The 25,878-nt window shown below is 37.7% G+C and overlaps 1 protein-coding gene across 3 annotated transcripts in view; it reads left to right on the top strand.

Moving 5' to 3' along the window:
* CLASP2 (cytoplasmic linker associated protein 2) overlaps nt 1-25,878 on the top strand; it is a 142,201-nt gene that overhangs the window by 10,673 nt on the left and 105,650 nt on the right. For all 3 annotated transcript variants that reach the window (XM_050708581.1, XM_050708580.1, XM_050708579.1), the window contains exons 3-7: nt 9,429-9,532; nt 13,339-13,430; nt 13,746-13,821; nt 15,004-15,101; nt 21,379-21,449. In XM_050708581.1, the coding sequence (XP_050564538.1) occupies nt 9,429-9,532; nt 13,339-13,430; nt 13,746-13,821; nt 15,004-15,101; nt 21,379-21,449 (441 nt within the window). The remainder of the gene's footprint in view (nt 1-9,428; nt 9,533-13,338; nt 13,431-13,745; nt 13,822-15,003; nt 15,102-21,378; nt 21,450-25,878) is intronic.

Raw genomic sequence — 25,878 nt, 5'->3', positions numbered from 1 at the left:
TTATTACGTCATCTATTACTTTCATAATTACTGATGATGTATTTGTAAAACTGCTGCTTCCTGAAAATTGACCTAATATATTTATGAAACTGTCTGCTGAAACAACCTGTGTCTTGTGCAGTGATGGTGACTTAGGGTCTGTTGTCCAGGGTAGTGTCTGGTGATAGGAGGGGAAAATAAAGATCATGGTATCAAGCTTGCAAATGTTGGGAAAGTTAAAAGCAAATTCAACTGAGTAACAAGGCTTTTACAGCCCCACAGGAGTTCTTACTATTATTTTGTATGGTAGGCATTTACTTTCTTCTGTTTTAGTCAAATAAATGTGAGCATAGTATTTTCGGAAGACAAACATAATAGAACTTTTCCAGGCAAATTTAGATACTACTTTGAAATATTCAAAAGGCAGTTCACTTTTCATTTATTGCAGTAAGTCATTTTTGGTACTTGCATTCTCACTGAAGATCAGGATGGCAACAAATATAGCAAAGCAAGATGTATATGTAAAGTACCTTTCTACTCTGTTTTCTGCCTTTTTAAAAAAAAAATTAATCTTAGAGTCTATGTGAAGTTTCACTTTTATAGCTATATTTTGTCACAACAGACCTGGAAATTTAAATGTATCTTTGTTTTAGAAAAGAGTGTTATTTTTCGGTGACCCTGAAATGTTTGTATTCATGATTCTGAACTCAGGAAATGATGGAAGTATAATGGCATATTACCCACTATTAACATAGCAAAATACATTTTTTCCTACTGTTTAATTTCCTGTTCAGGTATCACGGGGATATCTTTCTTTACATGCAGAAAAAAAAATAACTGATGTGACTGAATATTCACACCCATAAACATTGCAGGCTTTTCACTAAGAACGTGAAGGCTTTATTATCCTTTCCATCTTTACAGTCAACATATACGCCATTAATTCATTAATTAGTGTGCACGTTTAGTTTCCTTAGCTGGTCTTGAACCTGGTCTTCTCCTACAGTGGGCAGTTCATTCTTCCTGTCCCTGCCTTTGCCTTCTGGGGCCTGGGCTATGTGGCTGGAACAACCACATTGCCTGCTCTCTGTTGCTGACATCAGTGTTATAGGAACTTGGACACAAAAATTTGGATTTGTTTTTTTAGTACTTCCAGTGAAGATGATCTAAAATACTTTACAAACAATAGGTGTCAGGCTATGTGTTAATTCATAAGAGTAGAGGGCTATATTCTGGAAAAATAGGGCGGATTAAGGTGTATTTGAGTGTTATATCTTTCACGATTGAATACTGCTGATAGTTCTGTGATTAAAAAAAGATTACATAAGAGTACATAATTACCTTGTCACAATCTTTTTTTCCCCAGGTGATGGCATCCCTCATTAAAATACTATATATAAGAAATAATTTTGTTCTCTAGAAGTGAACATTATTTTGCCCTCTTTCCTTGCATTGGTTCCACTGTTGTGAGAACAGTCACTGAAGAAATGTTACTTATTTGTCAATGCTTTTTCTATTCTGTATGGTTCCTAAACAAGGTTTAAGAAAGTCCTTTTCAGGCTCAGATTCAGTGGTTCTTGTGCCCAACACAAAACCTCTTATTTTGGCAGTATGTCCTGAGCTGAGCTTCCATATGTAGTCCATTCCTCAGAGCTGCTTTCACATCCCCATTCATTGGATGTTGGAGGGTATACCCATCTCTGTTTAGTTTGGTGACTGTTTATGTACTTGTCCATGAATTTTTCAAATATTGAACCTGATGATACTATCTACGTTTTAATATTCTGTGATGACAAATTTGAAGTTCACTAGTTTTAAAAAAAAGTAAAAGCACAAAATCCCACTTATTTTTAAACTGCCCTCTAGTTCTTTTCAGTACTTTAGGAATAACATGTCTTTCTAAATTATCATCATCACCATCACTGGGGATTTCTACCATCAGAATTAGGTGTATGGCATACAAAAGTGACCAGTAATTCAGAGAGCTTTATTTTTCTTATGTACAAGATGAATTTTAGCTGGTGTCCTGCAAGAAAATTGCAGTGTATGATATCACAAGCCATTTTCTGAATCTAGGTCATGTAGTGCTTTGGATAAAGATAAGAAAAAAGTAATAATTCTGTAATTGAATGTGACTTTGATTCAACATTATTTTGTTGCTGTTGAAAGAACGGGAAAAAGAAAAGCTACAGTAAAAGCATATAGAATCTGTTTCAATTTTAATATGGTATTGTATCATGATACATTTTTCTGCATATGTGAAACTATCCATTAGTCTATGATACGATTATGTTGCCATTCACTTCCACAAACAACCTTACAAGAGTCCATAAAATATGTTTTAGTAATTTACAAATCAAAAGAAAAATATTTGACAAGTAGAAACACAGATACCCATTTTGTGTTTGTGTATATATATATATATAAAAGGCTGAATATATATATATACACACACTTTAAACACAGAGACAGACATGTATATTAGTTTATGTGCATATATATAACAGAAGTTGGAAATTCTTCTTATAGTAAAAAGAATTCAGTGGGCAAAAATAATTTTGGAGGATTGCTGTTGTACTTTATACTACCAATTTGAAGTGTTTATCTTCATTCTCAGGTGGTTTCTAGAAGTGATGGAAGAACCTTTAAATTAGACTTTTCAGAATAATTTGAACGCTTTTTCAGTCTTGTTGTCATAAATAGGCATGCAAGTATGTTGCCAGATTTATTTTAAAGCATTGTAAGGACTTGGAAATATGCATTATTTTTGAGTTAATTTGGATGAAAAACATTTAGTAGAAGAATTTGACAATATTTGTTTGAGTAAGATTGCATCAGTGCAGACTTAGACAATAATTTTTGCTTTTTCTCCCAATTAATGAATGACATTTTTTGATGGAAAAGACTTAAATATGCAGTTTAATCACAATGTGACTCTTCAGTAGATGGCTTTAATGATGTATGGAAAAATGTTTTCCCCCTCAATACAAAAAACAAAAACTCTTTTAGCATGAGCTATCATGGACATATATTGTGTTAAAAAATAATTGACATTCAGGTTTTATGGAGTGGTTATTTTTTTAGTTTTATTAATTTCATTGCAGAATTGAGGCTAATGTCAGGGTGTACATTCGGATAAACATCAACCTAAACATAAAACCTGGAGTAATTTAGGTTGGAAGGGACCTTTGAGTTCATCTGGACTATGTCTCTGCTTAAAGTATGGCCAACCTCAAAGGTTAGACAAAACTTTGAAATAAAATCAAATTGAATTTCTCACAAAATGCAAAGTAGGCTTTTATATTTATGTTAGAGAAGTCTTCCTCAGAGATACTTTGTTGCATCTATAGGCAAGTCAGTTGTTTAGTTTGACTTTGGCTTTTTGTTTTACTTTTTATTGATCTCAGGAAGCACTGTGTTGGATGTGTGCTGTAGGATTATCTTAAACAACAAAACGTTGAATATTTCTGTTGTTTGTTTATTTGCATGGTTGCTTTTGTTTGTTTGCATTGTTTTTAGAAAAGGCTGCAAGAGGAGACTCAGTTATTTGTATTTTTTCCCCAGAATAGATGTTTTGAATTGTGTTTATATTTCTGAATTTCACAAAAAGATGAACTTCCTGCAACATCTCAGAAAATTCTTAAATTTCCTTTAGTTCCCTTTATGGTTAATGATCATAGGTAATGGTCAGAGCTGTTCTAAGCTGTGCTTTTTCTTGTCTTGATGACAGATTCTCTAAAGCTGTAAAAAAAGCAACAACAACACAACTCCTATGATGTTTAAAGCTCTTTACATCCTGTCTAGAATCCAGCTGTCTGGAATACATTCCTGTAGCATTTATTTATTTATTGCATAACAATTATTATTATCAGAATGAGTTTTACTTGAAGCGATTCATGCTCGACTGATAGGCTGTGAATTAGAGTACCATCTGCTTGCTGCCTATGGACACCTCATTATATGACCCCTAAAAATGCAGTCTCATTAAATATAAGAGTAGAGGAATCATAGCTTTCCTTGGTTTCTGTTTTGTTCTAACTAATACTAGTTCTTTTAAAACCAGCTTAGGGCTAAAAAATTTCAGACGATGACAATTTTCCAATTTTCTTGATGGTCTAATGCACCTCTTTAAACTGTTTGGACTTGAAACCTCTCTCCTCATGTTTCCTGGGGCTGAGACCCTGATAGATTAGTTGTTGTATCATAAAAGAAATGTGTGTTTGTATGTTTTCTTTCCGCTTTTGGAGTTGAACAGTGTATCTCATTAATCCCATAAATGCTTGTCTTGGCTCCAGGAGAGACCCAGAGAGGCACATTAATGTCTGACATGGCTCTTGTTTGAACTTGCTTGCTCTGGACCGGACTTTATCTTGAGGAGTGTTGGAAGGGGAGCAGTGAGGCCCCTGTGGCCCTCTTACCTCTGAAAGCCTGATAGAGATTCTTTGGTTGGAAGTAGCCTTTGCTGACTTTGATCTGTCAGACCAGCCATATTGCAGGCCCTGTAGGAGCCTCTGTGGGATTTTTTCTCCTGCACATCTTACCCAGAAGAGCAGAGGCTGCCTCCGTTGCTGACAGCTTTCTAATACTGGCAGCCAATTAGTGCTGCTGCCTGAACTGGCAGGGTTTCTAAGAAAACTAGAAGATACTGCTGCCCAAGTTTAATCTCTGTTTCTGTCCCCAAGGTCTTTTCTTTTAATGCCTGAGATAAGTTAGACTTTTTAGAAACAGGATTTTTGCCAACACTGAGGTTGTTTCCTTGGTAAAGATTCTTATTTGCTTAATGTCTGTTTTTTCCTTTTTTTTCCCCTTGTAAGCCTTTGTGGTTGCAACTCCAGTAGAGCTGACAGGGACTCTCTGAAGGTGGTTCACAGAAAGGGGTAGGCAGGAGAGGGTATACATAAGAAGGGCACTTACAAAGAGCAGTGGTCGAGAGAGGGAATAAGGGGGAGTTGTGAGCAATGATACACACAGAAAAACTCCACGTTTGTGTTGTAAAAGAAGGAACTCTTGTTAAAGTTTAACAAAAGAAAATTGTTTGTGCTACCTGTGGCGTTCTTTGCTTCAGGGGGTCATACAGTAAAACTGCTCAGAATTTTTAAAAATAAATGGGGTGCCACTCTAGGTGCTGACTTCTGTGATTTACTTGTTTATCATCTTCTGTCCCTGTAGAGGAAGTAAATGTTTAATCTCTCAAGGCTGTACTCTGACTCTCCAGGCTGTTCTTGGCTCTAAATCTTGCATTATTGTCAAACTAGTAGTGCTAAAATAATTATGTGAATTCGTATAAATGAAGATTTATTTATGTTTACCAAGCCAAGAAAAGGAAGTCAAACAACAGAGAAGAAACTAATTGGATAACAAGCTCTGTTAGGGATGTAATACAAACCTAACTATTTATGCAGTTAGAAAGGAAAAGGAATAAACAGCAGGTCAGATGTAGATAGCAGGTCAGTTGGAGGTAGACCAGGTACAATTAATCTGTGGTATAGAGCATGTTTACTAACACCTTTAAGATTTCTTCAGTGAAGAAAATTATAATATCTTTGTATAACAATGCTGAGATATTAACAGGAAAACCCGTGGAATGGCTGGTAGTGATAGGAGACTGACAATATGCTAAAATGTGGTGTGAGGGCAGATAGAATGGGGTACAGGTCTTTGTGGCTCTGCAAAGAATAATTCTGCATTATCAGCAGAAATTAATAAAAGAAAGGAAGTTGTAAAATGTTACTGGGTTTTCCAAATCCATTTGAAATAAATTAAAGAAACCAGGCAATTGAAGAAGTAAGCTCAGTAAGATTAATATAAAACAGTAGGGATACGTGAATCCATGCTGTATGTGACAGATAACATACTTCACTGGATAAGTTGGGATACTACTGCCTTGAATAGTGCCTTTATAGATGATGCTACTTCTCCATCCTCACATTTGTGTAACTCCAACGTCTATTTGAGACTGTTTAGCTTGCAGACTGATGGCAGAAACAACCAAATGCAGCATTTGCACTGCAGCATGAAGAAGGACATCAGTTTGATAATGCTGGTGAGAAAGCATATAAAACATAAAGGAGAAATACCAGCCAAAATGATTGTTCAGTTGTATTTGGGGGGATAAAAGTGATATAAAAGTTCTTAGTGATATGTTTTCACGTCACCTGTTCTTTGGGAAGTAATAGCGCTCTAATCTTCTAGAGCAGGAACTCCAATTCTGGTGCAGGGTGCCCTCGTACTGCAACTATGACTTAAGCTTTTCCTGGTAAGGATAGAAACCTGCCTAAAGGTGGCCAAGTTAAAAATCTTTTAATGAACTCTTAGTGCGCAAATACCTAGTATGTACTTCCTAAGGTGCCAAAAAATCTCCTAGCTTGTTCCTGTGGACTTAGTTCCAACATATCTCTCAGCTCCAGCCTTTGATGGACACATGGGTGTCTTGTTGATGGAATGCTCCAGTATGTCCTCAGGTCTGCTTGTAAACAGACAAATACTGGTACAAGGGCTGGGCTGAGCTGGGAGAGGGAAACAGTGACTGGGGTGGTGAGTAGGCAAAGCTGCTGCTTTCTAGTAGTAGTGTTGGCTTGTCCTGATGTAGAGTGTATTGTACTGTAGTTGCTGAAGCTAAGCTGTAATGGCTGCTTTGGGCTTAGGACTTCTTCTGAGGCCTTCTTCTAAGAACTCAAAATTTCTTATGCTATGTGGCCTTGGGTTGGACAGGACTAGAGTGGAGCAAGCGGCCAGGAAGCACTGAATGCAAGCTAGGCAAGGATGCTTAGAGTACGGGAAAAGAGAGGGGCATCAGCAAGACAGGATGCTAAAGAGGACCCAAGCATCTTAAAAATGGTCTAGGAATTTTTGGGTAGGGAGATGGGTTTCCCACTTCCCTGTAGAAAGGCTAGCTAACACTGTCTGGCTATTTTTCATCACCAGTGCAGAAAAAGCAATAATCAAAGTAGCTCTTGCTATAAACATTTATGACATTTGCAAAACAAGTGATGAAGACATTAGGAGTTCAAGCTGAAATATGTTTGCTGGCGATACCCTTCTACTTTAGCACTTTGAAATTTTATTGGTAGGCAACCAAAATCATTTCCTATTGGAGCTTACTCTGACAGAAAAGATGAACTACCAAACTGAAAACCAGCTGATGGTTGCCAGCACTCAATAGCTGTATTCCTTTGTCTTATGCAACCAGAATACATCATGCCATATATGTGGTCTTAAAGCAACTTGCGATTTAGGGGGAAAACAAGTCAAGACTGCAGACAGGAAAGGCTGGCATGTTTAGTAATCCACAGGCTGTGTCATAGCTTAGTGCAACACAGTGACCTCATCTCTGTTCAGCATCTTCTAGTAGCTGTTCTCTGTGCTTGCCTTGGTGATTATAGCAAAGCCCTGGTATCTACAGCTCCATGAACTGACTCAGCCTGCTAATGAGTCACAAAAGAGCGGTGTTCAGCAACACAGGCATTCACTGTGCTGCCCTCCCTTGGAACAGCTTCTCAGTGTTTATTTTTGTTTTGTGAATGGAAGTTTAGGAGGGGTCAGCTGTGTACTCCCAAAATTGACTTCTGAGGTTCTGGATGTTTCTTCTGTGTTCACAAAATGGGGGGGGGGGGGACGACACCCTTTCTTTTCACAGTGTACAATGAAGACAGCTATAATAACTTATTCAGAGCAGAAAGGGAAGAAAAAATAGATGAAAAATGCAAAAGCTTGATAGTGATAGCTAAAGACATCAGTGGAATATCCAGAGCCAGTTGAATTAAGTGTTTAGATTATAACGATTAGAAAGTGTTCAGATACAGTAGGAGGAAAAATTCAGAGTTCAGCAATGTATTTGTCCAGCAGTAATCACACTACAGAAACAGCTGGGGGGTTTAATACTGTTATGTAGAAGCAGAGGACTGAGGAGACCTTCTGAATCACTTATTCTTTTCCCTTTCTTTTTCTGGCACCACTACTGCTTAGTTATCATTATCATTATAATCATCAAGTTCTATTACAATTCTTTCAGATTTCCCTTTCAAAATGCAGGGTGATAAGAGTTATTTCTTCTGTGAGCTGAATAGCAGTCAGCAGCTGAGAGAGGGACCAAACAAAAAATAACTGTCAACTACTGTCAGCTGTTCAGAAATGTAACACCAAAAGCAGCAAAAGGTGATTTTACCTGTAACTTTTTTAGCTGGTGGTGGAATATGAGAGAGTCCCCAAAAGACTCATGGTAAATGTTAGGAATGTTAGGCTAGTTTTAAAAGTTTGAAGTAAATGGCACGGTAATTAAAAACTTTGCCCCTGCTTGACTAGAATACTAATTTGGAGGAGAACTACAGGCTGGGTGTTGTGATCTGCGTTGAGTAAGAGTTCCAGCTAGAATTACCTTTCTGATACTTTCAGCTCTTAGAAATCTGTGAATCAGATCAGAAACAAAAGCTCATACAGAAGGCTGAGCTGTTAAGAGGTAAATGTTACCGTTAGCCCATGACACTGATTTTTCCAAGTGGTGTTTCAGGTACTGATAGTGATTGTAAAAGCACTGTCCCATGGGAGCTAAGTGGGAGATGACATCTCCACCAGTTTCCCATTACTTGTAATCCCTGTCAAAAAGCAGTGTGCTCAGTGTCATTGCTGCTTGTTTTCAAGAAGTTGTACTGAAAGCACTGTGGGGAAGAATCTCACAAAGTGTGCACGTAGGCGCCATACAGAGAACTGGGAACCAGTATAGCAAGATGTCTTGCACAATGCTGGTCTCAGCATTCATTCAGATAGCTTTTCTAAAGATCATATAGCATTAATTTGTTTATCAGCTGCAATTAAAAACTTTTCTCTGTGGATAAGCAAATCAAAGATTTGGCAAGTCCTTTCATTTTTAGTGAGTTCTAATCTCTAGGATGTGAAGTCATCAACTCTTGAATAATTTTAGTTAAATAGTATTGGAGGACACTTGTTTTGAAATAGTAACTTTTACTGAAGGAAGGACGAGTTTCCACAAGATACACTGAGTGAACAGGAAAATTTAAAGCATTTAAAATTTTTGTAATTAAATAGCAAAATCCCAATGATTTGGAAGTAGTTCTTTGTCCTATCCTATTCTTTACCTCTCCCCACTACTCCCCAGGTCTTAGCATTATTTTTCAGAAAAGTCAGACATTCAGAAGCTGCTGGCATAGTTTTTGAAGATTAAATGGAAGTCATTCATACAGTTTTTAAGACAGAAAGCTTTATTTTCTTTGGCCTGTTGGAAAATGCTGTGTTCTTTAATTTCAGTTCAATGCATTCGTTGTTCGTTTTGTAACATATTCAGAAATACATGTCAGAGTTGAAAATGTTTTGACCATCGTACAGTCAGCTTTTATTTTTTAATAAGGTATATTTTAAACGTGTTTAAGGAACTGTCCTTCAGTATTACAAAATCTTTACTGGGTAAGTGTTTCATTTTTTTTTCTCTTCTGTAGTTCTCCTGCCTTTGATAGATCGCTTAGGAGATGCCAAAGACCAAGTTCGAGAGCAAGCACAGAATCTCATATTGAAATTGATGGATGAGACAGCTACACCCATGGTATGCTTTCACTTTATAGAGATTCAGATATAGGCCTCCATTGAGCTTTTTACTTATGCATGAGCTTGACTTTGAATATGTCACAATGTTATGGTGACTGTTAATGGTGTAAATGTTAAAGGTATTCTTAATGGATTAACACTGATGCATTGTTCAGCTGAAGATAAAAAACCTGGCACAGCACAATTGTGCAGGTTTTGCATATCATACCTAATTTTGAGTAGATGTTGTCATGTCATGTGGCAGGACTTTGTTAATTAAAGGATGCTTGAAACAACCTACTGGATCTGTGATTGCATAATGGGAATAAGTACGTTTCTTTTGCTCAGAATTTATTTTAAAATTTACTTTGTGCCTGACACTTAGTAGTCCAACAGTTGAGATGGTGCATTTTAACATAGAAAATCTGGCTTTCTAAATGTATGACAAACATACGTGTGAACCTTTGACAAACTGAGATGGGGATAAATTGCCTCTGCCTTGTTTCTTATGCTGAAGTTTGAATTAAGCAAACCTTTTCACAGTTCTTAGCACTGGGTGGCTTCCAATTGCTAAATATAGATATATCTACTCATAAGATTGTTTAACAGGACTTCATTGTTTGAGGACTGATATTATGTGGAACTCTGGGGAGCCTGGTTGTCAGTAGGAAGTGTTCTTTGAGTTCTCAATTCTTAAAAATCTGTTTCTGAGTTTAAATGCAGAAGTTAATAGGGAGTGTTTCTGTTTTTTTTTTTTTTTTTTTTTTTGGCGGGGGACGACGACGACACCAAAACAAAGTTCTTTTGCTTGCTAGTTCCTGGCTTCGTTTATTCATAGATACAAATTTGAATGTTTGAGCACAAGGAATATGATTTTGCAAACTTCATTTGCAGTTAGAAAATTGTTTGTGGTTGCTTTGTTTGCCTGCTAGTAAAAACAGGTTGCATGTTAAGCAAGTATAGAAACCTACAGATCTGAGTGGGATTTAGGCATCAGAGCATCATCCATAAAGCTAGCCTTTATCTGTTAATGGGTTGCAGTTTTGATCGTATTCATTGACAAGAGACATGGCATTTATTTCATGCCTAAGTGCAAGTCACTCGCAAGCGACAAGTTCATGTACCAAGATGCTCTGAAGTACCTTGCTTACAGACCTGAAAGTACACCTACCTCTACAGTAACAGCCTTCGGATAAATGCATAGCATCTTGGAGACACCTTTCTTAAAACAATCACTGATAAAGAGTGTTGTGATTCTTTGCGATAGGCTGATAGGCCCTCCTCGCGAATGAGCTCTGGATTACTGGTCCATCTTTCAGTTTCTGAAGAGAGCCTTTGTTTGTGTACTTCAGCCTCAAGAAGAGGAGGCTGAGGGGAGGCCTCATGGCAGCCTGCAGTTCCCTCACGAGGAGGAGTGGAGGGGCAGGCGCTGAGCTCTGCTCTCTGGGGACAGTGACAGGACCCGAGGGAACGGCATGGAGCCGTGACAAGGGAGGGTCAGGCTGGGTGTTAGGAAAAGGTTTTTCACCCAGCGGGTGGTTGGGGCACTGGGACAGGCTCCCCAGGGCAGTGGTCATGGCACTGAGCCTGTCGGAGTTCAAGAAGTGTTTGGACAACACTCTCAGACATAGGGTTTGATTTTTGGGATGGTCCTGTGTGGAGTCAGGAGCTTGACTCTGTGATCCTTAAGGGTCCCTTTCAACTCAGAATATTCTGTGATTCAGTGATAGAAGGAAGCTTCCATCCCCTTTGAAGCTTTCCTGCAGTGTTGGAAAGAATACAAGATTCATGGGGTCCAAGGAACAGCATGCATAAATAAGAGAAGGCATGGCTTTTCTGGTAACTCCCCTAGGGTGGGGGAAACCCAGCTTCAGGTGTCTGTCTCAAGACATCTTATGTATCATGAAAAAAATTGGATGAAAAGCCTCTATCATCCTCACAGCAGGGACCAAAACAGAGAAGTCTTTCCTGTGCCTCCAACACTGAAGTACAGAGTTTTAGGCTTCCTTTCCTGCAGAGAAACATCCCTTTGGAAGAGCTGGGTGGAATCGTTTTTTGGGGATAAGACTTGGATCTTCCTGATCTTCCTGATCATCTCCTCTGGTCTGTTCCAATGTGTTTTTGAATAGTACTTAATTTGTCCTGTTGTCAGTTCCTTTTTCTTGTTTTAAATGTGTTTGGGTTTTTCTTGTTGTTGTGTTGTTTAGTTTTGTTTTTTTTTTAAGAGCTAGACATAGCTGTTCATGGGCAGGAACCCTTCAAAATATGAATAGAGCTGGTATAAGTGCATGAATAGGATAAAAGAAGGTTGGCATCAACTGCTGCTAGCAAGACATGAGAGCTGAAATTTCTGAGAAGCCATTTGAATTTCTCTGTTTAGATGAATTCAGTTTTTAAAGTTAAAGGCTTAATTTAGTGAAAGACTAAATTTCTTTTCAGCCTGCTTTGTTTATTTCCATACTCTGCAGTTGCCCCTCTGGCTTTATTTTTGTACACCTACCATGGAGATTTCCTTTTTTCACATTTGTCCTGGACAGTGGCTTAAGTGGAGGGATGTTTTCTTTCATAAGATCCTGTTCTTTATTGTTAAGCTGTGTAATTTCAGCAAGCTATATTCTACTTATCTGAGGCTTGTTTTCTCTGAATGTAATGTAGGATAAGACAAACAAGAAGCCACAGATGGGTCAAAGTGATCAAGTAGGCTCTAGCTGGAAAATCTTACATCTGCTGTGAAGTGTGCTCCTTCTTTAATAAAGAGGATGCAGTGTTCCCTGCTCCTAACGCTGCCTGCTTTGTTGATCAGTAGCTGTTTGTGTGCATTTTTTCTTCTTTCGGCAAGCCAAATACAGTTGCAATCATTTGTATCTGAAAGATTTTATGTAGTCACTATACATCGCAATTGCAGCACTCACGGGGTAGGAAGGAGGGTGGTGCCTGTGCTGCTGCGAACTGTGCCATTGCCAGTGTGCAGCCATTGCTAAGCAACGCGCCCCTTGGATGCTCTGCTCGAGAGCTGACGGAGGCTGTAATGGCAGCAGTGCAGCTGTGGGAGTTGCAGTTTGACTCTGTGCATCTGCTCTGAGACACCACTGAGAATTCCAAGTCTCGTAAGTTTCGTGTTTACACTCTACACTCTATTCAGCTAGAGAATGACGAGGAAATTGAAAGGTAAAAGGATAAACTGTGCAGTGAAAGGATAAAGGCAGGCAATGGAAAACAAAGGTGCAAGAAGGTAAATGAGGGTTTAGCGAGCCAGAGAATTATACTACAGGATGCGACACCAGCACAAAAGGAGAAATGAAATCATAACGGAAATGGAAGTGAAGAAGCTAGAATGAATTGGCAAGAAATAACTGAAAAATGAAGAAGTAAATTAAAAGTAGGAGAGAAGTAGACAGCAGGAGTATGGATAAGCACGAGCTAAAATGGATGAGAGGAAATTTTGGCAGGGAAACAATAAGAAGCCAAAAGAATGTAGCAACTTCTGCTTGAGTCAGTAGTTTGAAAATGTTAACATTTGTTTTGTGTTTATTAAGCGTACCAATTCTGCATTTTTTAAAGCCATTTCTCGTGCAATAAAAATACAGAGCTAGATTTGATGAACACTTTTAGAAATTGTTTTGGCATAAGAATAATCTGTATCATGTTTCATGCTGTACATTTTATAACTTAATTTTATCTGCAAAGTGCCTTTACTTTTCCAGTGGACCTGTCTTATGTTTTTTTTTTTTTTTTGTAACTGTTCTTAATGTAATTATAGAAAATGGGTAGAATTACATCATATTGTGCTTCTGGTAATGAAAGACAATTATTTCTGTTTTATAGTACATCTGGGAACGCCTTGCTGTTGGTTTTAAACACAAGAATTACCGATCCCGAGAAGGAGTGTGTTTGTGTCTTATTGCAACCTTAAACATGTAAGCTTTTTGTTTCTATGGAGACATAAGGATTCTATTCTTTTTCTGAATGTCCTGTTTTGTCTGAAACTAACACTTGAGGAAGTCTGATTCAATTAAAGTAATAAATAGGAAAAGTTGAACAACTTTACCTGCAGGCTTTCATAAAGAAAGACTAAAGGTATAATATTTGTGTCTGATTTAAAAATAGACAAAGGACTATTAAGAGAGAGATGAAGCTTGATTAATATAAGTTTGTATTTTATCAATGATAAGCTAAAAGTTCATTTTCTGATTTTCTGCCAGAAAAAGAATTTATTTTCATTTTTTTTTCAGTTATGGTGCACAATCATTAAGCCTCAGCAAGTTAGTACCGCATCTGTGTGCAGCGTTTGGTGACTCGAATAGCCAGGTAAGCATTCCGTTACTTCCTGGTGCTTTAGCAACTACAGTTTGAGAAAACTGAATGCAAAATAAATGTAGGCATTTAAGAAAAGCTGATAGGCTTGCTTGTATACAACAGATCATTTTTTTTTCTATAGGACTGTAGTTAAAAAATTGCTTAAATAAGCAAAAACATCTGAAGTGAAAATCAAGATATAGTTGTAATGGTTACATATGTTGAGCTTCAGAAAACTTTTGAATGGAAGTAGTCTCTTGATTTTTCTAAAGTTGTGTCTGAGAAAGAATACTAAAAATACAGAAAGGAAGAAGGCAGCAGTGGTAGGAGATGGGCAAATAAACGGAAGAGGTCTTTATGCTTATTTTCTTGGTGCAGCAAAGTCGTTGTCTCCTCTATGTACCATAGCATTGCTCTGTTCTGGAGAAAATCAGTTAAGAATTTGTCTTGTTTGTTTATCATTAGTGAAGATGTAGTTCATATCTTGATAGAGTGGTTGTGGTTTTAACGCAGACTGTTACAAAGAAAAATACCAAAATAATTCCAGAAAATCTTTATAGAGAATAATGGCATTTACTAACATGCATTTTTGGCAGTTTTTGTTGTGATGACTATGTTTTATATTTTTGTAAAAGGCAAGCTGTCTCTTTGCTTTAACTATTCTTAACCCTTACCCTATCTTGTCTACTCCTATTCTTGTGCTTATGTGATACCACCTAATTGCTTATGGTAATTGCTTATGAAGGAAGTACAGGAAATGCTGGTCACTTTGGCCCACTCTTGTGGGCAGTCAGACACCTAGTTTTACAGAATGGCCTCACTGCTTGTAGAAAGAGATGAAGGCAAGATGAAGTATCAAGACTGAGTGCAGGGACTAACTTTTGGAAGTGTTGCCTAGTGTGATAGGGTCCTAAATAAAGCACATTTTTGATAAATATTATTTCATGTCATTCCCAGAAATTCCCTCTAGAGCTGTTATTTCTAGGATTTTTCATTTACCATCTGGAGATACTCTAACTTGGAACAAATACCATGTTGAAATAACAGTTGTATTTCCTTTCCATTCTCACTGTTTCAACCGTTTTGTGAAATGAGTTGGTGTGCAGGCCGATTGGAAGATTAGTGAGCTGTCAGCAAAATGCTGTTTAGGTTTCTGTAATCCGGAAATGAATAATTTAAATTTGGCATTCACAGGTGAGAGATGCTGCCATACTAGCCATTGTAGAGATTTATAGACATGTGGGAGAGAAAGTACGAATAGATCTTACGAAGAGAGGAATTCCTCCTGGAAGGTGAGTTAATTGTTTTCATTTTAGTATCCTGAGCCGTTCTGTTAGTGGTTTTTATCAGAACTTAAAACTTACTAAAAACTTAGTGATGTTACTAATGTTTCTGACTTCCTTTTGATACTGTCTTTCCTGCTTGGAAGAGGCATACGTTCATAGCTCAATGCAGTCTAATATTCACCAGTTAAAATACCCTGGTTTTAAGAGAAGCTGAGAGCTGGTGAATAGTAGAAAAATGTTTCAAAATTATGCAAATATATACTGTATGTTGTGGGGAGTTACAGTGAACACTGGGGAAATAATTGGAAAATACTTGAATGTATGCATCTTGTTCTGTATTCTGAAGTTGGTATTTAGCCTGAGTGTATAGAGTCACAACTGAATAACTTATATCAATCCTTTTCATGCGTTGTGCGCATGTGAGAGAGAAGTGTGCCTACATGCGTGAGAGTGAGATGAAAGTATGGCAAATATGCAACAAGCTATTACTTTCTTGAAGATAGTTATAATAAAGAAATATCCTCTCTTGCTTCTTGCTAATTACATAGAACAACCCTTTCCACAATAGAGGTTTGCTTATGGGCCACAGTTAGATAAGAGAGAGCTGCTTTTCAGCGTACCTACTTTCCAATTCTGAAACTGAAATTTCTGGGATTTGCTGAGAAAGGAGTATTCAAAAGGAGTATAAGCTGGTCTCATACACGTGCTGTCACAGGACACTGGATATTTCTTGCAAAAGGTGAAATAAAAATCTGAAAATGCTTATTTCATCAGTAGTTTTTCTTTCTGAAGAGCAATTCTTTAAAGGCTGGTCGGTGTTGTTTGTAGCTTAGTTTATGTGAAATAAAAGTAGCCATTGTCTTCTTGCTACTCTTGTAAGGATTTGTTTCTTTAAGAAAACTAGGTAGAGCTTGAATTTGTACTTGGTGGGAAAGACTGTTTATACAATAAAATCTTTAAAATTCCTTATTAAAATTATTTACACTTCTTAAAAATGTTAGCCTATTGCAAACTAACATAACATTTTACTCTGAGTCTTCAGCATGTTTCTTGATTTTGAGAAAGCTGAATGTATCTATTACGTGGGGTTAGACAGAATATCAGAATGGATTCTGTGAGTTGTGAGACCCCTCTAAAAATTATTAGCCTTAGTTTTTAATGATAATTTATAGGGTACTGAAATACTGTAATGGGAGAATGGTGTTGAATTTACTATTTCACATGCCAGGCAGAGTTCAGCCTCTTTGATCAAATGCTTTCCCTGCCTCTAGGAATGAGAAGTCATACATATTCATTCCTTTCTTTTTAATGATTGTCACAGTTCTGTAGTGTGAAATGACTGTGTGGTTACCACAGAAGTTTAAGCTATATTATTAGTACAATTTCAAAAATTCAGTTCTGCAGCAGATAATTGTATCAGAGAAACTCATATCAGAGCAGAAGAATGCAGATAACAAAAGCTTTTGTCTGTCCTAAGAGTGTTGGGTCTGATCATACATTTAGGTTCAGCACTCATCCTGTTCACATTTCCATGCAATACAAAGTAAGTAAATCTTGGGATCCAAATAGGATTAAACACCATAGGAGATTTTTCTCCTCAGGGTAATCAGCAGCTTCTAATTTACTTGCAATAGTGGTCAACTTCTTATTCCTACTGCCTGAACCATTTGAGTACAAAATTCCCTGTGCTCTGAAAGCAAGCACAGTTTTACCATTTTCATTTACATAAACAAGCAAGGCTGTACTTCGTGCATGTCAAACTGGTTCTTGTCACTGAATCTCAGCAGTTTCACACCTGACATCAAGGCCAGTGTAAAATAATACAAGAGCTGAAGCTCAGTGCTATGTCCTTTAAAGTAGTCTTCAGGCTGGGAGGAAGGGGGGAGATAAGATATACTTGAGTTGTTGCACAAAGCTACAAGTCTCCATCCCTAGCACTGTCAGAAAGCAGAAATCCTTTAGTCTCTTCCTTCTTCTTAATGCAGTAACAAGGTACCTGACAAAGCTCAGGAAAGACGGATTAGCTCTGTCTCAGACTGTTGCTCCTTCACAGGCAGACCCAATTTAAGAGGTTTCTTCCCCATTGTCTGTCAGAAGTTCTCCCTTCACTTAGATGCATTAAACTTTTTGTGTGGATATGCAGGAGCTATGGCGTGTGAAGCAGCTTGATTTAGGGCATCATCTTACTGTTCTGAGGGGAATTTATGTTCATATTTGTGTGTCTGGGTAGGTTTTAAGGATTTTAAGTATTACAGATAATCTGTAGTTCAGACACAGCTGCTTTCAGTTGTTCAGGTCAGCCTTAAAGAACCACACTGCAGCTCTTTCACTGTGACAGTGCATTAAAATGGTGCGTAAATGTAAATACTAGCACCATTACTTCAGTATTTGGTACATGTGATTTAATAGAATGTAGGCTTGTGCAGTTTACATAACAACTGACACATGAGAAGTCTGTGTGTTGCTGCTTGAGTGCACTCTGCCCTAAAGCTCTGAAAATGAGAGCTCATGTCTGCTGAAGGGAAGGAAAGTCATCAAGCATTGTTTACAGAAATCAGTCAACTTCCTTAAATATGCAAGTAGTGTAAGCATGTTGCGTCTATATAAAGCCAAATGTAGTTAGTAGTTTAATAATACTAGGTTAAAAAGGCTTTATAATTTGCACCTGGTAGGTGTGCCTTTGTGGAAAATACTGGATTTTCTGGAGAAGGATAATTGGACCTGTATAGGAGTCTAGATGGTCAATAAAAGAAGATGGAGTTGCACTTTTGTATTTCAACTCTACTTGCTACTATCTCTATTTTTCTTCAGTGCATTCTTATTCTCTCATAGAGATTAATTTGTGAATTTCTGTTTGTGACTGAAACCAGTGAGTTCCTCTTTCCATGTATTGTTTTTCAACTTGTAAATCTCAGAACAATACCTTAATTTTGGCCCGAAGCACATTGCTCAAAAAATCGGTATCAAATCAGTGGCTGAAGATTTGGATGTTGTGTTTCACCTTTAGTTAAAGTTGCTGCCAAAGAGGATTGACAGTCTTTGGTACAGGGCCTGTAAGTATTAGTGTTAATATATTTGTGAATACTGAAAGTGCATATGGTATTTCTTGTTCTAAGAGCCAAAAATATTGAACAGTTTTTGTTCTGTTTGAGCCAAATGGAATTTCTTACAGTATGGAACATGTGTAGCTGATCTTCCATGAATAGAAGTAGTACATGTAGATCTGGAAGAGAGCAGCAGTTGCTAGGTCTGAGTGTTAAGAGTTTTCAGGAAGTCATCTGACAGCTTTTCCCACCATTACTTGAGAAACATAAATGTATATAAACACGTTTATTTGTTTAGAGAGCTCTTGTGTCTAAGGCCACAACTTGATATTTTGATATGTTATGTACTTTACAGGATGCATTTATGAATGCTACATTTTGTGTGGTATGCACATTCTACTTGTCTGTCTAGTTCATACTGTAGATAGGGTCCATCTGTGTGTCCAGATGTAGACACGTGTCTGTGAGATCTTTTTTTTTTTTTTTCAAAGGAGGAAGTAAAAGGAAATGTATGCCAGCTCACGCTGCGTCTACACTATAGAGAATGTGTCTGAAGTCAGAAAGATGTGATTGTAAGCTTTCAGGAGTGGCAGTACCATGGTGTTCTCCAGCCTGCACCACTGACTGCATAGCTTTGAATGTTGACAAATCTGTTACTGAATGTTCCTGGTTACTACTTTGTCAGATATTTTGCCCAGAGTGCGAAGCAATTTATGTATTATTATAATGTATTTATAAGGAAGCATTTCATTTTTCTCTTCAATTTAAAATGTTCATTAAAATATTTTTTGATAACTAAGTTCAAAAGAGCAGGAAATACTTTTTCTTTTAATTTCTCCAAAGTGGGGAGGAGGGAGTGTGTGTGTGTGTACACGTACACAGCATGCCATCAATGTAACAGGATATAGAAAAACAAGGGGAAATTTTAATGGAAATCTCTTAATCTCTATAGTGTTGATGTTCAGTTTTTCTCAAGATAACAGCTTCAGTGTTTCACACATAGTTTTAAGTCCTTACTAACTGGGCAGACTGGTAATGCAGCGTTCAGTATGGAATCCAGTAGTGTTGAGGGGAACTCGTAGTCTCTGGTAAACAGTAAAAATACTTAATTTTGCACATATGTAGCAATTGCCTTGATTTCCTTTTAATAAAGTAAGATGGCATAATACATTACTATGTGTATTGTCTGATCCTAGTGTTAAACTTTTCACTTCATACATTTGGAAGCACGTTGCACGTTAATGGGTTTCCACATGTGATTAGTGAATACTGGTACCCAGAAAGCATTTAATGCAATAGCTGTAGTTTTACTTTTTGAAGTGTAAATGCAAAAAATGCAGTATAAATTGCCATTGCTTTACAAATTGACCTTTTAATGAAAAGACTAAGGTTTAATATTAAGGCAGTGTAGTCTGACATTTATGAATTGCTGCTATTTCAGACGATTTGCTGTGGCTGCAATGGTTGTAAATGCAACTGCGGCACAAAAGGGAGAGGTTCCAAGGAGAAGATTGACAAGTACATTAGGAGAAGATTATGCAAACTACTGTGAAGTTATAGATGGCTTTGAGATAAGCTGAAATGGTAGAGTAACTGCTGGTTTGTGTTATGGATTATTCAATTACACAATTAAATTTCTTTTGTTTGTTTGTTTAGACATTTGAAGTAAGGTAGGCCTTCCTGTGGAATTCTAAGCTAATGTGATGTTCTGGTTGTGGGCCTGCTGAATACATGACAAAGTCTGCTCTCCAGCAAATTGCTTTCAAATATTTGGAAAGTAAAACTAACATGGTGAGAGCACTGAAGCATTTGAAAGTGCGGGGAAATGCTGAGGCTTTTCATATTGCTTTCTGGCTACATTTCATGATTTTATTATATCCTTTGTTATTAGATAAAGGAGTTTCAGGTGAATAGAAGGGGTACGCAGTGTTGGTTGATGGTTAGACTTGGTGATCTTAAGGGTGTTGTCCAACTTAAACGATTCTGTGGCTCTATGATTCTTTGACTTTGCTCTTTTCTGCTGTGCTATGAGAATTTTTATACCCAAGCTCTGTTCTTTTCTGGTTTTCCCAATTTGTCTTAAAATAGTTTGGATTGTGAGCTCTAAACAGAGCCATTCTATATTTGTTCTTTTAGCAAATTTTGAATCAGATAATATAGCTTCTAGTCCTCGTAATGTAGCTGAGCTATATCCACTTAGAGAGTTGCAGACCGTCATGCGGTTTATAGTCGATAACTATGTGCTTAAGGTCAGGATTCAATCCTGCTAGTTTTGTATCTAAAAATTCACATGCATGTTAGATGTTACCATATGCTGAGTAGCCTAAGATGCAGAAAAGTCTTTGGAGGAATGTAAGGAAGTATTCTCAATTGTTTGCAGCTGAACAACTTACTATGTTAGTACAAACCCACTGCTAGTCTGTTGGTCAAATTTTTGTCTGTGAGACACTACTTTTACTGCATGTTCTGCAGAAGTGATGAGAAATAGCTGTTCAGGTTTGGCCAGCTTTCTTGCTTGAATAGCATTTTCTACCATGTGGGACCAGACTGAAAATGTGGATATTTTTTATTTATTTAAAATAAAATTAAAATTAAATTAAAAAATAAAATTAAAAATTTATTTTTCTATTTACATTCAGCTAAGCACTTGCAGTGTGGTTTTTATTGTGAGTGTTTAAATCAGCGGTAAGTGTTGAACATAACTAAAGTGTTTAGTGTACCTTAAGTTTAGAAAAAATTATTTTCTCTTTTTTTCAGTGGAGGCACAAGCCACTTCAAAAATATTTTCATAAAAAAGCTGAGATCTTGATAAAATTTATAATTGTCACAGAACAAATTAAATAGTGATCTCTATTTTGTTCACTTAAGCATTATATAGTTCAAATTGTTTCCTTACAGTGTTGTGTATAAATAGGGTAATATCACTGCCATTCTGAAGTCACTGTGTAATACTACTGAACCTGTACTTCCGAATTTTCATTATATTTAATAATGTTAATAATGATGCTCAGTTTTATTCTTCACTGACTTGGCTTAGTTTTATGTGCATTTGCGAGAAGATGCTCAACTAACTTAAGAAGAGCCTTTGGACATTGTTTCTACATATTCATAATACCTTGTATATTCTGTGTTACTGTTTTATATATAATAAACTAAGTTCTGTTTTTACCAGTAACCTGGGAGATTTCAGAGATGTAAATATACACATGCACATACATATAATTTGTTTTTCTTTACAGGTTGCAAACAATCTTCACAAAATTTGATGAAATAAGAAACTCTGGAACTATGATTTTAAGTAGCATCAGTGGTGAGTATGAAAGAACATATGTTTATAATCAGCTTTATATTAACACAAGATAAATATTTAAATACTAGCATTAACAATGTGAAATGGATGACTAGAAACATATGTAAGAAGAAAATCAGACATTTACGTAGTGAAACAAACTTATATTAGCAAAAGTGTTTTGGGGACTGTCAGAATACAGTTCGAAAAGGTTTTGAAACTGCACGGAAATCAGCAGAGAATCTTTAACAAGTTATGCATCCACTCAGTAGAGGACACATGAATGCTGCAGAGTACTCATGCACAGAAAAAAAAATCAAATGAGCCTTTTTCCTATCTTACAGCATTTCTAAAAGAAAATGGTAATCAAGTCATGAATGTATTATGTGATTTTTTTTCTCAGTTTAAAGTGTTGAATAATGATTGTAATACATAAAATTCTCAATTGAAGATAGGTGATTGCAGCGTTCAAAGATATTTTAATGTTTAAGTTAAGACTTCCTCTTAAAATTCCCCTTTAATGTACTGAGTTTAAGGTCTTTTTTTGGTGCATTTCATGAAAACAAAACCTGTTGTGCAAAGAATCCTCGTTGCTTCCTACTGCATTCCTGAGTTAGTATTTTATAGTATGAAAGAGCAAAACCATCATTCTTTCCTACTTAAAAGTATACTTTAAGAAAAAAGGTTGCATAATATCACAAGGGCAGTGGTGTAGCAGTGGCTTTAATATGATTGGATTTGAAAGCTTCCTTATCTTTCTTCTGTAAGCAATCAGCGGGTTTTGATTTATAGGGGAGTGTTTTCAGATACTCATTTTTGCTGAAACCAGTTATTCTGACTGAAAAGAGGCTCTGCTAGATCTAAGAAGTAACCGTGCAAGAATAGATTTTTTTTCTATGATTCTATGATTTTGGGGAATGCATGCGATTTCTTATTGTACAGAAACGTACTTTTTCATTTTGAATGTTCTTACCTTTCTCTTGTTTGTGTGAAAATGGAAGAGATTGTAGGTTTGAAGAAATGTGTTTTCAAACCTTTTCCTTGAGGTAATAGAGTTTTACGTTGCATTCTGGTTTGAAGTAAAACATTGCTATTCTTGAACACCTGAAGAATAAAAGAGTAGATTTGTAAGGATTGATAGAAAAAAGAGAAGAAAATCTGTGTTAATTTTTGGGGAAAATTTTTTACATAACTGTTCCGTTAGATTGTAGATTTATTCCTTTTGGAAGGATAAACCATTGGTTTTTGCATTTAAAGTTCATGCTACCGCATAGGTTTGAGCTGTTCAAAGATACATTTTACATGTGTGTTTTCTGTTGGCAGTTCTCAGGAGAACTGAGAAAGTTAGAGGAGGGAATAAAAATGTGTTGAAATAATTTAAATGTATATGAAAATATAAATACAACATAGTTATTGCTGGACTAGTTTACATAGCACTTAAGAGCTTTTGGTCTGTATCTTATGAGAACAGACAAAGTTTCTTTTTCTTTAAGCCATTTTATCTCATCTGTACAATGCAGGTGTCAGTGCTCATTTACAGTGGTATAAATAATTTGTCTTGTAGATGGCAAATTCTGTGCAAAAGTTGCTATGAGTCCATCTGTTTTGGTCCCAGAGACAGAATCCCTCTAGTACATTTGTTTCAGTATTTTTCGTTGAACTGCGTTTATCTGTTGAATCCATCTATACTGTTATTTTAAAAATGTTACTGAAAATATATTCTTCTATTGTTAGTGCTTTATCTTGGCTTTGTCTTTCATTTGATGAAGCTTTCATTTAATGGAGCTTCAAAAGCCAACAGGTGAGAAGCATGGAAGGCACTGTGCCTAATGAGGGGACTGGGCAAGAGTCTTAGTGCTGTTGCTTGATTAGTTATTACAAGCTTAAATACTATCGTGCAAATAACTCGTCTCTCTGGCTGACCTTTGATTCCCTCTCCCCTTTCTTGATTCCAGCATCTTCCCTTGCAGTCAGCTGTGGCTAGTGAAAACCAACATAGTTTCTTTACTGTGAATTATGTGAATGAGTTAGCCGCTATGGAAAACCTTGTGTTTTGTCTACATTCATAATAATGCAGCGTATCACGAGAATCATATCAGGATGTGTTTGTCTGTCATGCCAAGCCTTGCATGTAGTGCTTGTCATGCCCTTCTGCTCCAACAGAAATATTCATACCCCTGCAAACCGGGAAGGTTCTTTAAAGCACCTCCCAATTTCTCAGCAAATGAATTTTCATTTCTATGGAAACAGACCCAGCAGCCAATCTCAAAGCTGCAAAAGCACTTGTTTCTGCTGGCTAGGGTTTGCAAATACTGTTTTCACTAAGAGAATTTAAACCGACTCCAGTATTGGGTCGTAGTGTAAATTTTGAGACGTAGAATTAAAAGTAGGGAAAATAATAACACTGAGCTCTACACTTTGCTCCATTCAGTAGACAGAATGATCCGAACTGAATATAAATTGTATGTCTCTATTCAACCCATGCAATTTTCCTATTTAAATGGTATGCGTCATAGTGTTAGCTTCATAAATATGTGATAGGATACAGCAATTTTAGTATCAGTTACGGGGGAGCTATGTTACAGGTGATAAAAATACAGTCAAGTTATTATGTTCTCCTAAAAAAAGGGCAAGAAAAATCGATAGGACTAGTGTGTATCTGTTTTGCCGTATTATGTTTTTTTGTTGTTGGTCGTGGTGGTGATTTTTTTTTTTTGTATTTCCCTTTGTTGGTTTCTTTGTGGAAACAGAGTTTCTATGGTGACAGTGACATCACATTGTGGCTGAAATTTTAAATTTCAGCTGTTACCTGTTGTAGTTTGTATCTTGAAATATGAAAATTTGCGGAGCAGCAAAGCAGTACTTTCAGTTTGAGTGTGTTTGAAAGTCGAGGACGTGTGCAGGCTGATGCACACACCGTTTTTTAAGGCGCTTGTGCGTGTTTTTAGGACCTTCACCAACTGAGCACCCACCCTGCTGCAGGTGAGCGGTTTACAACCGCCGCCAGCTTCCTGCCTCTCCCAGCGACAACCCCTGCCAAACTTGAAACTCTCCCTTGGACAAGAGGCAACAAATCGCGAGGAAACACTTTATTTAACCCCAGCGATGGTGTCGCGCCCCAGGCGCGATGCGGGACCGAGGCAGGAGCAGGCCGCGGGCAGCCATTGCCCGCTTCCCTCAGCCCTGGGGGCCGGGGGGGGTGACTCCTTGACGGGGCGAGGCGGGCCCGGGGCGGAGCGCTGTAAGAGCCGGGGCCGTGCCGTGCCGGGCCGTGCCCGCCGCTCAGGGCTGCTATTTTGAAGCGGGGCGGCGGCTGTGGTGGCGGGGAGCCGCGCTATGATGGCGGTGGGGGACGGTGAGTAACGGCGCCATCATAGGGTCCTCTCCTTCCTCATCCTCCTCTTCTTCCCCCCGCGGTGTGGGCGGGTAGGAGGGGGCTCGCTGCTGGGGCCGGGCTGTGTGTGGGGTGAAGGCGTGGGTCGCGACCGGGCACGGTGCCTCGTTACACAAACCCCTGGAAGTAGGTCAGTGAAGCACTGTGGGATCCATGCCTCTGTCTTCCTTAAAACTGGACGTATGTCCCATTTCCTGGTTGCGGTGGCTTCCTCTGTACCCCTTGTTGTTTTCAGAGAAACTTGACGAGCTGCCGTTGGGTTTGAAGCAAGTTTTAGGATGAACGAAGAGGGCTTTGCATTTGCAAATTACATCCCTACTCCTAAATAATATTTAAACCTCTCTTCTTCCAAAGTTTAAGCGCTTAAATTAAGGCAAAAGCTTCTCTCACAAAGTTTAATTACTTCAATTAAGGTGAATCTTTTATCTGAATTTGTTAAGACATCGGCAGTAGGAATCCTGGAGAAGACCTCTTCTAAAGCATCTTGAAATCTACATTCACCACTTAGTTCTTTGCCTGTGTGGAGCTGACAGGCAGAGTCAGAGGGAGCAGAGCAGCTAAAGTAAGGCTGTGCTGCACTGTTCAAAATATTCAGGCATTTTTCTGGTGTTTATGTTTTTATTTGTCATCGGCAAGCTGCAAGGGAAGTCAGGGTAAGTAAGCTCTTTGTTGCTCATTTCTTTTCTAACAATGTTTTCCTTAGTGTTTGTTTCCCATGAAGCAGCCTGGTTCTCTGTGATGTAAACATGGATTGTGGTAACTTGCAGATCAAGGGTGCAAGCTGTAGCCTGATGAGGAATAACTGTATTCCCTAGGCAAAGCCATGGGATTTTTGTGGTTCTGTAATGGTCGAGGTTTATAAAGTGAGGGTGGTTGTGGAGCTCTCCCCGGTATAATTAAATTTGTCATTAACAAAGGCACTAGGAACAAAGTACTGTTCAGGCAGTCAGCTGATGTTCTGTGTGGGAGCTTTGAGCAATAATGCCAGATACAATTAAGAGTGTGTAGGATGATTATGTAGCTGTTGGTCTCTCTTAAAACTATTGCTTACCACAT

This window comes from Cygnus atratus, chromosome 2 (assembly GCF_013377495.2).
Source record: "Cygnus atratus isolate AKBS03 ecotype Queensland, Australia chromosome 2, CAtr_DNAZoo_HiC_assembly, whole genome shotgun sequence".
NCBI lineage: Eukaryota > Metazoa > Chordata > Aves > Anseriformes > Anatidae > Cygnus > Cygnus atratus.
This window is presented reverse-complemented; position numbering and strand designations above follow the sequence as displayed.